This window comes from Rhinatrema bivittatum, chromosome 8 (genome assembly GCF_901001135.1).
Source record: "Rhinatrema bivittatum chromosome 8, aRhiBiv1.1, whole genome shotgun sequence".
NCBI lineage: Eukaryota > Metazoa > Chordata > Amphibia > Gymnophiona > Rhinatrematidae > Rhinatrema > Rhinatrema bivittatum.
The window spans coordinates 213,299,475-213,313,932 of NC_042622.1; the positions used below are offsets into that span (position 1 = coordinate 213,299,475).

General features: G+C 45.3%; 1 protein-coding gene across 2 annotated transcripts in view; it reads right to left on the minus strand.

The window, feature by feature from the left end:
- The window catches only part of HIP1 (huntingtin interacting protein 1), a 183,776-nt gene that overhangs the window by 11,566 nt on the left and 157,752 nt on the right, over positions 1-14,458 (minus strand). For both annotated transcript variants that reach the window (XM_029613057.1, XM_029613058.1), the window contains 6 exons: positions 12,260-12,370; positions 11,571-11,629; positions 9,598-9,691; positions 5,528-5,628; positions 4,877-4,982; positions 2,400-2,523 (listed from right to left, as the gene is read on the minus strand). In XM_029613057.1, the coding sequence (XP_029468917.1) occupies positions 2,400-2,523; positions 4,877-4,982; positions 5,528-5,628; positions 9,598-9,691; positions 11,571-11,629; positions 12,260-12,370 (595 nt within the window). The remainder of the gene's footprint in view (positions 1-2,399; positions 2,524-4,876; positions 4,983-5,527; positions 5,629-9,597; positions 9,692-11,570; positions 11,630-12,259; positions 12,371-14,458) is intronic.

The window sequence follows — 14,458 nt, forward strand, 5'->3', positions numbered from 1 at the left end:
TTTGGAGTAGCCTGGTGATTACAGCAGCAGCTGGAGAACTACAGAGGCCAGGGTACAAATCTTGCTTCTCCCACTGATGCTCCTTTTTTTTTTGTAATCCGCCTCGAACTCTCTTTGTTGTGATGAAGCAGACAATACATTTTAATAAAATCAAATTAATGCATGAAAAAGGAATTAAATTGATGGCTAGGGGAAACAGGAAATACAATAAAATAAACCCAGTGTAGCCCAGAATAATTCTCTAAAGTTGCCTTGAGGAAGTGGTCATGGGACTGAAACATAATGGGTTTTGTAGTGAAATTATCCTGCATTCCCCCCCCCCCCCCCCACTATATCAGTTTTGTTAGAGCTTTCCAGTGTTTATGACTGCAAAAGTTGCCGGCTCCACAGAACAGTGAGCTTAACAACGCAGCGAACTGCATTTCTTTATGGACGAGAGGTGTCAGCGGTGGAGGGAAGCAGAAGAAGAGGGTGTTTGCAGTTCTGTCTTCAGAGGAGGATTCAGCTCTTTGCCCTTAGTAGCAGAATATAAAATTGAGAAAGTAACAGTTATATCAGGAGTGGGCAACTTTGCTCCTCAAGAGCCACAAACTGAGGTGTTTTGATGGATATCCCCACTGAATATCCAGCACGTGTGGATCCTCTCTGCATACCTGTGGTCCAAGAGCCTGGCTGGTTGGTATATTTTGGTTACCCTGGAAACCAGTGCCATTTGCTCTGCCCACCCTTGGATTATGAGGTAGAAAAGGGAAGACGGGTTTTCAGTTCTTTTTGTGACGAGGGAAGATGTGGATGCAGTGCTTATGCTCTGTAAATGTCCTGCTGACATTTCTCTACTTTCTGATACACCAAGGTGGGTCTCATGGTGGGGGTTTTTTTCTAGTCATCTTTTCAGTCTTCCTCTTCCCTGCCCCTCCCCCCAAATCAGGCAATACGGATGTAATTTTCAGTAACCTGCCCAGGGGCGTGGGTATGCAACACCTTGGAAAGAGAAACTGCCTTGTGAATTTGCTTCCATGTCCATGGGGATAAAAAGGAGCATGAACCCTGCACTTGCAGTTTCTGCAGGCAGAGGAACGGGGGCAAAACTGTGCATGAAGACTGGAAACTTCACTTCGATGTCAGCGGTTTATTTCTCCTGTCCAAACCACTCCCCTGGGAATGCCTCTCTTTAATTTGACTTAAAGTGCACGTATTGTGGAAGTCTGCATGCACTTTTAGCTGCTGTGCTGGGGACAGGCTTTACCCCAGTGGATCAAGCTAGCTAACTCCGGAGGTTACTGGCCAGATCCCTTTGATAATTTATTTATATGTTTAAAAAATATATATATATATATCGCAAACTTCCATACAACTTTGTGTTCAGGGCGGTTTACATAATGCATATATAAAATATACAAATAACAATAAAAATCATAAAAGAGTAATCTCTTTACATTTCATACATTATCCGTCCAAAAGCTTCCCGGAAAAGCAATGCCTTCAACCCTTTTCTGAACCCCTTACCATCCACCTCTTTACACAATTGTGGCGGGACAGCATTCCAACCACTGGGAGTCACATAACAGAAATTGGCTCTTGTTTGTTGTAGTTTCTATTCTTTAGTGAAGGAACATCTAAAATTTTTGATCAATTGATCTCAAAGTATGTGCTGGCGTATATTTAACCAATTTAGTTTGAAGAACAAGGTGGCTCTCCGTGTAATAACTTAAAAACTATCACCATTAACCGAAATTATTTTCTAAACTTAATAGGCAACCAAAGCAGACTCGTCAATGCTGGAGTAATATAGGTCATATTTCGACAAACCAAGCAAAACCCATACTGCCGAATGCTGTACTAATTGTGATACAAGCAATCGTTTGTCAGGCAAACCTATACACATCGTACTGCAATAGTCAAGATGACCCAGTACAAGAGTCGGTAAGACAGTACGAAACATCTACTGGCAGCAAATATTTCAATAGCCTAAGCATTTTTAGCTTGCAAAATGCTGTCTTTGCTAAATGCCTAATATGGGGCTTCATATTGAGCTGCAAATCTATATTTACCCCCAAACTTTTTTATCTCAGATAAAATGGGCAACAGTATTCCTTCAAAATGTATAGTCAAAGGATTTCTTTCTCCCTACTCTGGGGGTAGGGAAGTACCTTGCTTATAGCAGTTGTATGACTTGTGTTACATCTTTACTGTCACCGATACTGGTTCCTGAACAGTGTTCCCTCTGCACGAGGGAGTCCTTATTCTATATCTTTATTCTACCTCTGCACTGATGTGTCTCATTTGCGTTTACTTTGTATAGCGCCTTGTACGTTTGTCAGTGCTACAAAAAAACAAAAGACTGGAAATGCAGCAAGCCGACAAAGTCAATTCCTACCGTTAACCACAGAAGAACTCACCTTTCTCTTCAATCTGACACTTCCCTGATTTTGTGGAGGCCACAACACCAGCTGTGGCTTGGTTGACATAGCGCGAGGCTTGCTGCAGCTTTGCGAGGTTAGCGCTGTCCTTATCAGCTTTCACCTAGAGTGAGAGAAGACAGTGGGCGACTCACGGAGCAGAAACAAGGGCAAGAAGCTGCATGTTATCCTGCATGCTGCAGCTGCTGAGCGGCGAGCACTGAGGTCTCTGCTGATCCTCGCCTCTCCAGGACACGAGACAAGTACAGTCATACAGTGTTTCCCAGTCCTCTCCTGGAGGCACACCAATCCAGTCAGGTTTTCAGAATTGCCATAATAAATAAGCATGAAAGAAATTTGCATACATTGGAGACCCAGGATATGCCACTCCATCTCATGCATCTTCATTGTGGCTATCCTGAAAACCAAACTGGTTAGATGTGTCTCCACGAGAGGGCTGGATCACACTGCAGTCATAGGCAACGAAGGCACCAGAGATCCTTTCCAGGGCAATATCCAAAGCCATTATGCCAGGGAAATTGGCCTGTCTGAAATTTTCTGTCCTCTACACGGCTAAAAGTACATGTGGGCTTCCATAGTGCACACACTTTTAGCTGGGTTAAGAAGAATTGTGCCCAAGAGCGTGTTTAGATCTGGGGAGGAAAACGGCATGCACGCATGGGATTTGCAAAAGTACACGGACTGTTTTACCCACCTGCCACCTCCCAAACCACATTAGGTGCAAAGTTTAGTGTGCACCCTTTGTGTTAGCTAAATCTCAAAGACAAACCAGCCGAGCAGTTTCACCTGGAAAACTTGCCACAAAATACGCATGGTAAAAAGCACCTCCAAACTTTGCAACTCTGGGAGCCATTTTCACAATTGTCTCCAGTCACAATGCATGGATTGATGCAGCATGAGGTGTTTGAAATACAGGGTTTTATTTTCCACAAACACAAGGATATTGCACTGCTTGAACTACCCCAACTATAATTAAGAAGCACCAAAGATCCTTTCCAGAGCAATATGCAAAGCCATTATGCCAGGTAAATTGATGTATCACTGTTACATCAATCATACGTCCAAACCATTACTGCTTGGTCTACAAAATGTCAAGTCCTACATGCGCTCAGCTTCGCCTAGCTTGTGGACTAATCACTTAACAGACTCTCATTAGTCCTAAAGACCCTGCATTCCACCTTCGCTAGAGACTAGTGCTTAATCACTGTAATGATAATAGTAACAAGGAAGTCCAATTCAAAAGCATTTAGCCGGCTAACTCAAAATTAGACTGAATATGAATATTTGGGCACTTATCCCGCTAAATTCTAGCCAGCTAATAAGATAACCAGCCAGAATTTTGCCGGCTAAGACAGGGGCATTACAGGGGAGTAACTGGGAGGTGTTGAGTTAGCCGGCTAACTCCGACATTCAGAGTTAATCGGACAACTTAGCTGGCAGAGTCTGGTTGGAAAAAAAGAGCTGTTCTACAGTTAGGAAGCTATAATTAGCTGGATAACTTTAAGATAGTTGGCAATAGCTATTTTAAAGTGCGATTTAACTATTGAATATACTTCCAAAGTTAGCCAGACTGCATCTGAATATGGACCTCAAGATTTATACAGTTAAAATCAGCTTTTAACTGCATAAATCTAACTGGTTAAAATCACCTGTGCTGGCTAAAATCTGGGTCAGGTCTGTAAAGTTAAATTTCACTGGTTATTCAATTACTGTATAACTCTGGCTAAACATCTGGCCAGAAGACATGGTAGGGTGCCTGGTCCTGGTTTAAGTATAAATCCAGCAAGTAGAAGAGCAACAACTGCACCCAACTTCAGTAATACAACACAATAAGTGCACTGTTTCGAGATCTATTACGATGTGTTGACATAGGTTTGTACCTCCTGACGCAGCCTCGGCGAAACACGGGTCCGTGTCGGGGGACGCCTTGTATGAAATTTACTTACGATAAACAGTGGAGTTGCCATATGTGAATAGTAAAAAGATCCATTTTCAAAAATTGGAAACTGGACTACGTAATTTTTTCTGCACTTATTGTGTTGTATTACTGGTTTAAGTATAAACATTTGTCTGCTTGTCTATCCAACGTGGTGCAGAACCAGAGAGGAAGAAACTCACGAGGGCAGACTGGATAGGCCAATTGGGTCTTACCTGCCATCATCCACCAAGGGGAAGATATTCAAAGTGCCGTTGTGTGGCAAAGTTAAGAAGTTAATTTTAACACACTTTTTCCAGCATCCCACTAGAAGATGCTGCTTCTGCTATCAGCACTCCCTTAGGACTGATGAATTAGGATTCAGACTGTTGTCTGGTGAGAGCATGCACAGAGGGGACCAGTGGCCCCAAATTTTCTGTGCTGGCGGCAGCAGCAAGACGACTAGTTATGAATACAAAAATAAACCGCAGAATTGCCATAAGTAAGCAAGCATGATGAGATCATGGTTAATGACTCATACCTTGGAAGCAGCCACTAGCTGCGCAGTGCTAGCAGCAATCTCATGAGAGCACACCATCAGCTCCTCAAACTTGCCTTGTCCTTGCACCACCAGATCTGCAGCATCCCTGAGAAAGAGAGGGGAAAGGTGCAAGCAGCAGACAAGAGAAAGAGAGAGAGAGAGAGAGAGACGCACACATAAAAAGAGAGGGAGCACGTGTGAGAGGGGAGGGAGAGACAGAAACAGGGGTAGAGGGAAAGGAGAGGGACAGAAAGAGAAGTGGAGACAGAGGAAGATAAAAGGAAGAAAGATGGGAAAGGGAGAAAGAAAGAAAGGCACAGGAAGCGCGAGAGAAGAAAACAGAAAAAAATAGGAGGGAAGCACGGGGGAAATGTGAAATTGGGAAGATGGGCGATAGAGATACAAAGAGAAAAAGAAAGGAAGGAAACAGACATAAGGGCATGAGTAAAAAAAAAACAAAGGAGAGGACAGCAATAAATGGAAAAGATGATGTGAAGGAAAAGGAAAGAGAACAGCGAGACAATGTAAGGAGAGTCCCATTTGTTTTCATAACAACACTGCAAACATGTTCATGGATGAACTTCATGATATAAACTAGATTTTGCTGCCCAGTCCCGATTCACCTCCAGGCAGCAGTGACTGAAGACTTACACCATAACCGTCGCTCCCCAGCCCACTGCCTTGGCTGCAGAGATGAGACCTTCGGTCCATCGAGAGTTCTTGGCATAGAACTCTTTGGGTGACGCAGCTCCCTGAAACGAACGGACACCACAAGAGTCACAGAGGCACTCGACCTTAGTTACCAGTTCACTGCAGAGATGTACTGCTAATTCAGCAAAAGTTACCAGGGAGATTTTATTTCATTAATCACCTTGCCCCCCAAAAAACACTCAAAATGATATAAGACAAAATAAGAAACACATCCTTTCATGTTTTGCCTCCGATTCCCAACAGTGCAGTAATCTTTAGAGCGAAATAGGATGCCAGAAACATTACATAAATCTTGGATCCGAGCTTATGGCCAGTCTCCCCAGACAGCCATCCCATCATTTCTAAATGACTGACAGGACTAAAAACTGTTTCAGTAGGAGGTGACAAAGGGCAATAGTAAATGGAGTTCATCCTGCGGAAAGGGGTTACCAGTGGTGTGCCGCAGGGATCAGTGCTCTGTCTGGTTCGTTTAAACATTTTTTGTAAGTGATACTGTGGAAGGGCTATCAGAACAAGTTTTCCTTTTTTCGGTAAACACCAAACTCTGCAACAGGATAGTCACCCTGGAAGGTGGGGACAAGGTGTGGAGGGTCTAGTGAAGCTGGAGGAATGGTCTATAGACTGGCAGCTAAGATTTAATGCTAAAAAATGCAGTCATGCATATGGGTTGCAATCATCTAACACCCAAATTATAAAAAGCCGCATGTGACCGGGCCTTGCTCATGCCACGAGCATTTTAGAACAGGCCCAGACACACGTGTAACCCCCGATACGCACACAAGGGCTGGGCCTGCTGAAAGGGGCAGGCCAGGCCAGGAGGCGGAGCCTGGGCAGGGAGAGGTGTGGCGGAGGTGGGTCAGGATAGCACCATTAGACGCTGTCCCAGAGAAGCGCATACTGGCAGCCGGCCGGTGTACGGAGATTATTTCTGCTCCAGAGGAGCAGTAAGTACAAAAATGAAAAGATGGGGATAGGTAGGTTTGGTTTCGGGGTTGGGGAGAAGAGGGCAAGAGGGAGGAAGGATAGGGTTATGGGTAAGAAAGTTCCCTCCCAGTCCGCTCCTTTATTGGAGCGGACTGGGAGGGAACTGGGGAAGCCCTACTCGCATCGCCAAACGTATTTTTCTAAAATTCCCCCCTCCCCCCCCCCCACACACATGGAGCAGGCCACCCACCCGCACAGACATGAAAATCCCGCATGCACATGTATTTTATAACATGCACGAGCCGATCCACGCATATTATAAAATCGACCCCTGAGGGAGCAGTCCCGTACAGGAAGTAACGTTTTTCTCTGCACAAATTAGGAGGGAGATGTGGGAGAGATTGTATCTGATGATCTTAATGTAGCCAAACAGGTAGAAGAGGTAACAGCAAAAGCCAGAATGATGCTTGGATGCATAAGAAATGGAAAAGCCAGCAGAAATGGGGAAGTGATATTGTCTCTGTGGAAGTCTCTGGTGAGACCACATTTGGAGTACTGTGTACAATTCTGGAGACTGCCCGTCAAAAGGATATTAACCGAATAGAGTTCCTGATCTTTGTGGGCAAGTAGACCCCTTTTCAACATTCAAGAATTTGGGAAACCTCCTCCTGCCTCTCTCCCCCCAGCCTCCTCTCCATCAGACTCTCTCTCTCTCTCTCTCTCTATTCCCAGCCCAGCTACATCAATGTCTCTCCTTCAGTTTCCTCCCTCACCGGTATTTATTTCTATCCCCCAAACTCCTGTCCAACAGAATCTCTCCCCCTGAGCCCAGCTGCACAGTCTCTATCTCCCCTAGCTCCTCCCCACCATTCTCTCTCTCTCTGCCCTCCAGCCAACCCCTAGTCTCCTTTCTACCAGTCTCTCTCTCTCCCCTCAGCCTCTCCCCCCCCCCCCCACCAGTTCCTCCTTACTTGAATTGCCCCTCCTCCAACCCCTCCCTATCAGTCTATTTCTTCCCAGGCCCTCCCCTCATCCTACAGTTCCTCTCTATTAATCTCTCACTCTCCTAGCCCCACCCCACCAAGCTCTCTCTCCCGTCTCCTCCCACTATATCAGCGCCTCTCTCTCTCCCCTCCAGCCCCTCTTCCCCAATACTCTCCCTCCCCCTCCCAGCTTTCTTCCTACCAGTTTCTCTCCACTCCAGCCCAGCCCTTTCCCACTAGTTCTCTCTCATCAGTCTCACCAGTCTCTTCCCCAGTTCCTCTCTTCCTCCCAGTCCCTCTCTCTCTCCCTCTCCCCTCCCTTTATTGCTGCAGCCACTGCTGATTTCCCAGTCAGTATGGGTTGATGTTGCCCCTGACTTTCCAGCCCACATGTGCCTTTTGCTCTCACTGCCACTGGTAATCTAATCTCCTGATCTGCGTCAGCCTGCTGATCACCTTATCCTGCAGGCCTGCCACTGCCATCACCTGTGTGAGCTTGCCACTGTAGCCACAAGCGCACCATTAGTAACTGTTTGTTAGACAGCAGGGTCTCATTGGCTCAAGATACTGTGGAAGAGCACATCCCTCTCAGCCTGCACTTTACCGACATCCCAGCATGATGTAAGGGGGGTCTCACCAGAGACTTCCAAGAGACAATATCACTTCCCCATTTCTGCTGGCTTTTCCATTTCTTACGCATCCAAGCATCCTTCTGGCTTTTGCTGTTACCTTATCTACCTGTTTGGCTACATTAAGATCATCAGATACAATCTCTCCCAGATCTCCCTCCTATTTTGTACAGAGAAAAACATTACTTCCTGTACGGGACTGCTCCCTCGGGGGTCGATTTTAAAACTACAATGAACCCAGACCTCAGCATGGGGAATGTTCCCATAAGACAATCTTTAAAGAGATCTAGCTGTGTAACTAAGGACGTACTTGATTAGATTCCCAGGGCTGAAACTGCACCCCCAGTAGCTAAATCTAGTTGCCTAGTTTCATTAGGTCGCTAGATTTTGCCATAGCAAAACCGTGCCATCCTGGAGGTAGAGATATATTAGAGGTGTGAAAATACACACACACACACACATTTGAGTTTTTCCAACTTTACCTATGTATTTTCAAGTGTGCAGCTGACCTGCAGAAATAGTAGATGCAAGATTTGAGGTGCTTTCTGTACCTGCAGACATTGAGGCTGACATTCAGAGAGCCAGCGAGCAAGTAAGTTATCCAGATAAAGTTATGCACAAAGCATTTAGCGGGACTTATCTAACCCAGCCTGCCGCTGAATATACCTGAAGAAAGCTACACATCTAACTTTGCCCAGATAACTTTAGGACTGCTATTTTTCTAATCAGACCTATCCATTTAACTTTAGCCAGACAGCACTTGATATGTGTGCTCATTGGCTAAGGTTCAGCCCAGCCCTGAGCACATCTCTGGCGATGCCTCTTTACATGGGGATGGATTTTGGGCACACAATAAGTTCCGTGCACAAATGGATGCAGTCGGCAGGGGAGAGAGAGTGGCATTTTGGCTTTCATGCAGGTAGCCTTCGAATATTGACCTCATTGTAGCTAATTTTCAAAAGGAAACTATTTGCATATTCTCTCTTTGAAAATTAGTTCCAAGATGTGCAGGAACAAAAGCACCCATGGGCCTCGATCTCATTGAGGCTTCCCAAAATTGTTCTTCTGGGGGTGGGAAGGAGTGATACATCTCAAAACATCTCAAACTCCACAAAAGCTTATGAACCAAGAAATGCAATCAGAGACCAAAAGAAATATGGCAGGAAGAGACAGAAATAGCCCCAATTATATTGGGTGTCACTGGCCGGATGAAGAAGCAGTTCCAAGTGCACCTTGATATGTTGCCTATAAAAGTTACACCCTAGGAACTCTCTTTGGCACAGTACAAGTTCTATAAAGGGCATCAGCAGTAAAGCTGAGAGACTGAGATCCTTCCCAGCATACTCTGGCTTACAAACGAGGGTCATTCCTGTCAAGGTGTGCGTAAAACAATCCCCACCTGCAGACACTGCCCTGACAGAAAGCATGAAGCACGCTGCTCTGTCAGCGCCATTTCCCAGACCCTCTTGCTTACCCTTCCGCTCTCCACAATCTCCCTCTGGAGATCTTTGGATGCCAGGACCAGCATTTGAATTGCCTGCATAAGACTTGTGCAAGACCCCAGGATCCTGCAAAGGAGCAAACAATTGTTATTTTATATAATATTTTTATTGGCATTAAACAGTTTTGCTCTCTGCAATGAAATGCTTTTTTACATTTTGCTATGGAACTCTGTAGGTCCCAGCCGCTATGAGCATTCAGGCCTATGAGGTCAGTGTTTTATAATAACATGATCCTTTGTGGAGGAGCAGACACAATCATGCTTACACAATCATTCCCACTGAGAGATCGTACTATATACTCCATTCAGCTTAACAGGATTCTAACAAACATCCCAACTAACACAATTAGTCCAACATATACCACAACTAACACATTCCATCCAATTAAGCATATTCCCTTTCTCACATACTGAAAACTAGCATATTTCATTCAGCAATGCATGCCCCTTCTGGTCATTCATTATGGATACTCTGTTTAACTAAGAATGCAGTCAATGCTGCTTGGTGCTTCCAAGAGAACTGAATTGGCCTCTGCCAGAGACATAATGCTGGGTTCGATAGACCATTGCTCTGACCTAGCGTGGCATTTCTTATGTTCTGAATGTTTGTCCTCCACAGGCAACAAATATACTTTCATATCAACATTCCTTCCAGACAGGTACATCCTTCTCCACCTACCTGAGGTAATAGACTCTGGATAACTGACTGTGTTTTTTTAAGTTCATCCCCTGCAGGTTACCTATTCAAAAGAAATTGAGCCTACTTCTGGAATTCCACTGCAAGCATAACCATTTCTAGAGAATCACAGGTGCACTAATTCTAGAATGCATCAGAATATGTTATTGCAAACCAGACTTGGTACACCCATCACTCTCCCCCATGACCTAGCATGAGTTATGCCTTCTCTCTCCAGAATAAGTGAGTGCACACTTCATGCAATTAAAGATTAATGGTAGGGCTTGTGACATGGTCACTGAGCTGCCCAGTGAAATGCAGCTAACACACTTAGCACTTACTCTCTAACCACATACTTGGAGGCCCCCGTGCTAAGGAGATATCTCAGGTTCTCTAGGTTCAGGCTAGAGAAAGGTTCATGAGAGGAAGGGGAACCGTGAAGAAGAGAATAAAGGATCAAGATTAGGAGATAAACTTTATCAGCTGTCTGGCATACGGAATATATGAATCTGTAGCTGCCAAGGGAAGCCAATAGTCTGTAAATATTCTTACATGCTGTGATGAAATGAGGATCTTTGTACCTGTTGAGATATCTTATTTAGTACTGACACCTTTTTGTTCACCTAGTAAGGCCTCCTTTGTCCTGCAATTCTGGAACTGACAGACAGGTGGCAGTCTAACTCCTGTTGTTTCCTGCAGCTAGGACTTGAAGGTAAACTTGCTTGCATACCCCAAAGAGGGGCTTGCAATGCATACTTCCCTAGTTTCTGCAAGGTTGTATAATGTTACAGCATTCTGTATTGCTATTGGTCAGGAAGCTGGTGCTTTAGCTCTTATTGGCTGTACAAGACCAACCCCAGGGTGATTCAGCCCAGAATTTGCCAGAAAATCTCAGTCTTGGCTGGGAGTACAAAGAGATCACATCTGTGAGATAACTTTATCCAGCTAAAATCTAACAGATAAGGGGCAGAATATAAATAAACCTGCCATTTAGATGGATGACTTGCAAGTCATCCATCTAAATGGCTTTGAATATTGACTTCCCTGTATCTAACTACCAAAAATCAATGACTGAGGTAGAGAACCATAGAGACCATAAAACATCATCCCATCTACAGCTACCTCTCAGCTCTCATTGAAAAGAACTTATCCCAGAAGCTTTATGGCAGCTGACTCAGACAATGGACAAAATCCTAAGACGCAGCCTAATGTACATCTGGACATGTATGGTTTTTGTCCATCCTCAGAGGCAGAAACTGTGGACACTGACCTCTCATTCACCTCCAGTTTGACTCCAGTATCACCAGCTCGAGATTTACTGAGCATTTCCTGTTCATGAAAGAAAAGAGAATGGGAGAGAGAAAGAAACAGAAAAGAATGGGGAAAAGAAAGCAAGTGAGAGTGATCGTCTACATCGCAGGGTCACGTCTTGTCTATCCCTCTCCCCCAGCATCCCAAAGAGTACCCAGAAGCTGGCTGGCCATGTGAAACACTGGGCCGTGCGTGTCCAATGCCAGGGACATAGTGCACGATCAGCTGCAGTGCACCTGCCTTTTCGTAAGCTAGGTTACACCACACAAAGTGAGATGTGGTGCTGAAAAAAGACAGAGGATGCTTGGCCAAGGACTGCTGGCTGCAGGGTTACTGCACGTGCGCAGAACATTCTAGACTATTCCAGCCAGAAGCTGATCAGCCCTCCATGCTGTTTGCCATGCGACGATGTCACCAACACGCGTGACTGTTTATCCTGCTCGTCTCTGGAGAAGGTAGGTTATACCAGCAAACAAACTGGAGATCATTAGACGAGCCTATGACAACAGTAGATGCTGCTACATCCTGCTTATTCTGTCATCCCCACCCCCTTTCTGTGTGGTTTAAACTTAGTCTCTCAGTATTAAACATGAGGCATGTATCTTCTGCTCCCCTCCCTCTCTCCCCACTTGCCCTTGTCCAGCTTACCTCTATCCTCATGACAGCAGTTTCTATGGCTGCCGAGGTTGCTGCCATCTCTTTGTCTACCAGGTCTCCCAGCTCCTCCTGCTTGATATCCAGACCCTTGGGTCGCAGCTCCTATTGGAAGAAAGGGTGCCAAATATTTGTACTCAACTGGGTTGCTTTCCTTCTTAAATTCAATTTGTTTAAGTTTTCCATGATTCAAGACAATATTCATGCTTTAAAACTAAAAAGATGGTCAGGATACATATAAAAAAATAGGATAGGAGATATAACCAAACAGGCTTAAAAGAATGTCTCCTACTGTCTTAGGTTAATACCATCAAATGAGAGAGCAAGCACCAAAAAAAAAAAGAAAAATCCCTCCCCCCCCAAAGAGGGAATCCAGTTCAGTCTAGAGAGTAAGAAATCCATTAGCCTGCATATCAGAAAGATAACAAAGCAATTAATTCCGTTATGAGACAAATCCAAAACAGGAATCAGAAACACAATCATATTCATTTGACTTAATAGATGTTCCCTTCTCCTTCTGCCCTTGCATGAAGCCTAAAGGATGTAGCCCCAGGGGCTGTACATATGTGGCATTGGAGTTAGTTTGTCCAGGAAGTGCTGTGTCCTGTCACACACCACCTCTTCCCTGGAGAACACACTACATCACCGTCCCATCCACTAACGGGCTGTAACTCGCACAGCAGAATGGCGTGCATTATTGCCTGTTAATGTGCCCAAACATAACCCCCATCCCCTCCAAAACATTTACAACTGTCAGATTCAACTATTCTAGTTCGCTACTCCTGTAATCTCCAAAAAGTCAATTCATCCTTGCCTTATGAGCCTTACTATTCTTTATTACTTGGAGCACCTCCGGTTCTAAAATAGGCTTATTTAAACTGGCTAACTGAGATTCTGTTAATTGGGGAAGCGTTAATTTACTAAAGAATTCATTTTCGTCCTGGAGAGACCCCACTCTATCCTCCGTATAAAGATCCGCATAGAAATCCCGGAGCACCCCGCATATCTCTGAGGTTTTGGTTACTAATTGCCCAGTTTTTGCATGGAGGCTACTAATAAACATTTTTTCTCCTCCTAGTTGCGATGAGTCATGCAAGCAATTTTCCCGCTTTATTCCCATAGCGATAAAAACAGTGCTCTGAGGTTCTCAGTGCTTTTTGAGCTCTGAGGTGCAGGAGAGAGTGTTGCGTCCATCGCTGCTCGACGCCCTCACTCCGCCCTCTTTACCTCTGTGGCGACTCCCTCCGGGTCTGATGGACGGCTGGCTGCGTGGCGTCTCCATGCCGTCTCCCTCCAGCGTCCCTGGACCGGCTCGACGTTGCAGATTCGCCATGTTTGCCCGATGATCTAGGGCGCGCGCTCTGATTGAAGTACCAGCAAGGGCGCGAACCTCAGGGGCGTCCCCCTGAGATGACGTCATCCGCTTCCAATATTTAAAGGTCTCTAATTCACTATCTAACTGAGTTAGCAAGGGGATTGCTTCGGCTTTACTCCCAAGCTATTCTGCCTCCTCGAACTTACCAGAGGAACCCGCTCCTCGGGGGCCTCGCTCTCTTCTTTATTTCAGATTGCAGATAGGAACCGGTCCTCGCTCCTCGAGGGCCCATGTTCCTGGACACTCTGAAGATTCTCTACTGCCTGGAAGCTATCGCTACTACAAACAATTGTGAGTTACCATCGCTCTCTCAGAGCTTTCCCTGGAACCAGGTACTCGCTTCTCGAGGGCCTAAACCTTTCCTGCTCCTGAGCTTCCTTGAGACCTTATGTGAGTTTTGTCATCTAGTTCTGTTCATGAACCTTGTCTACCCTGCCTACTCACTTTCTACAGTTTCTCAACAGCTCAGCCATCCTGGATCGCGGTTCCAGAGCCTGAGGGACTACAGCCCTGCCGGGCATATCAGCTCAATACTGCCACCTCTGGTGGTTTCCAAAACCTGTTTAATAAAAGAACTATGTGTGTCTGTCTCCATACTCAAGCCTAGCCGGTGGTCCCTCTCGAGATATCCTCCTGGGGGCGAAGTCATCTGCCACTGGCCCAGGGATTCACCACTACTATCTCAGATTCATAACAGATTGCTAACTCCTCATGGAGAACCCTAACAGATTGCTAACTCCCAGCTTAGCGGAATTTAATAGAATCTGAGACTCTACAAGATAGCTGACTCCTCCTTCTTAGGAGCCATTCATTCAGAT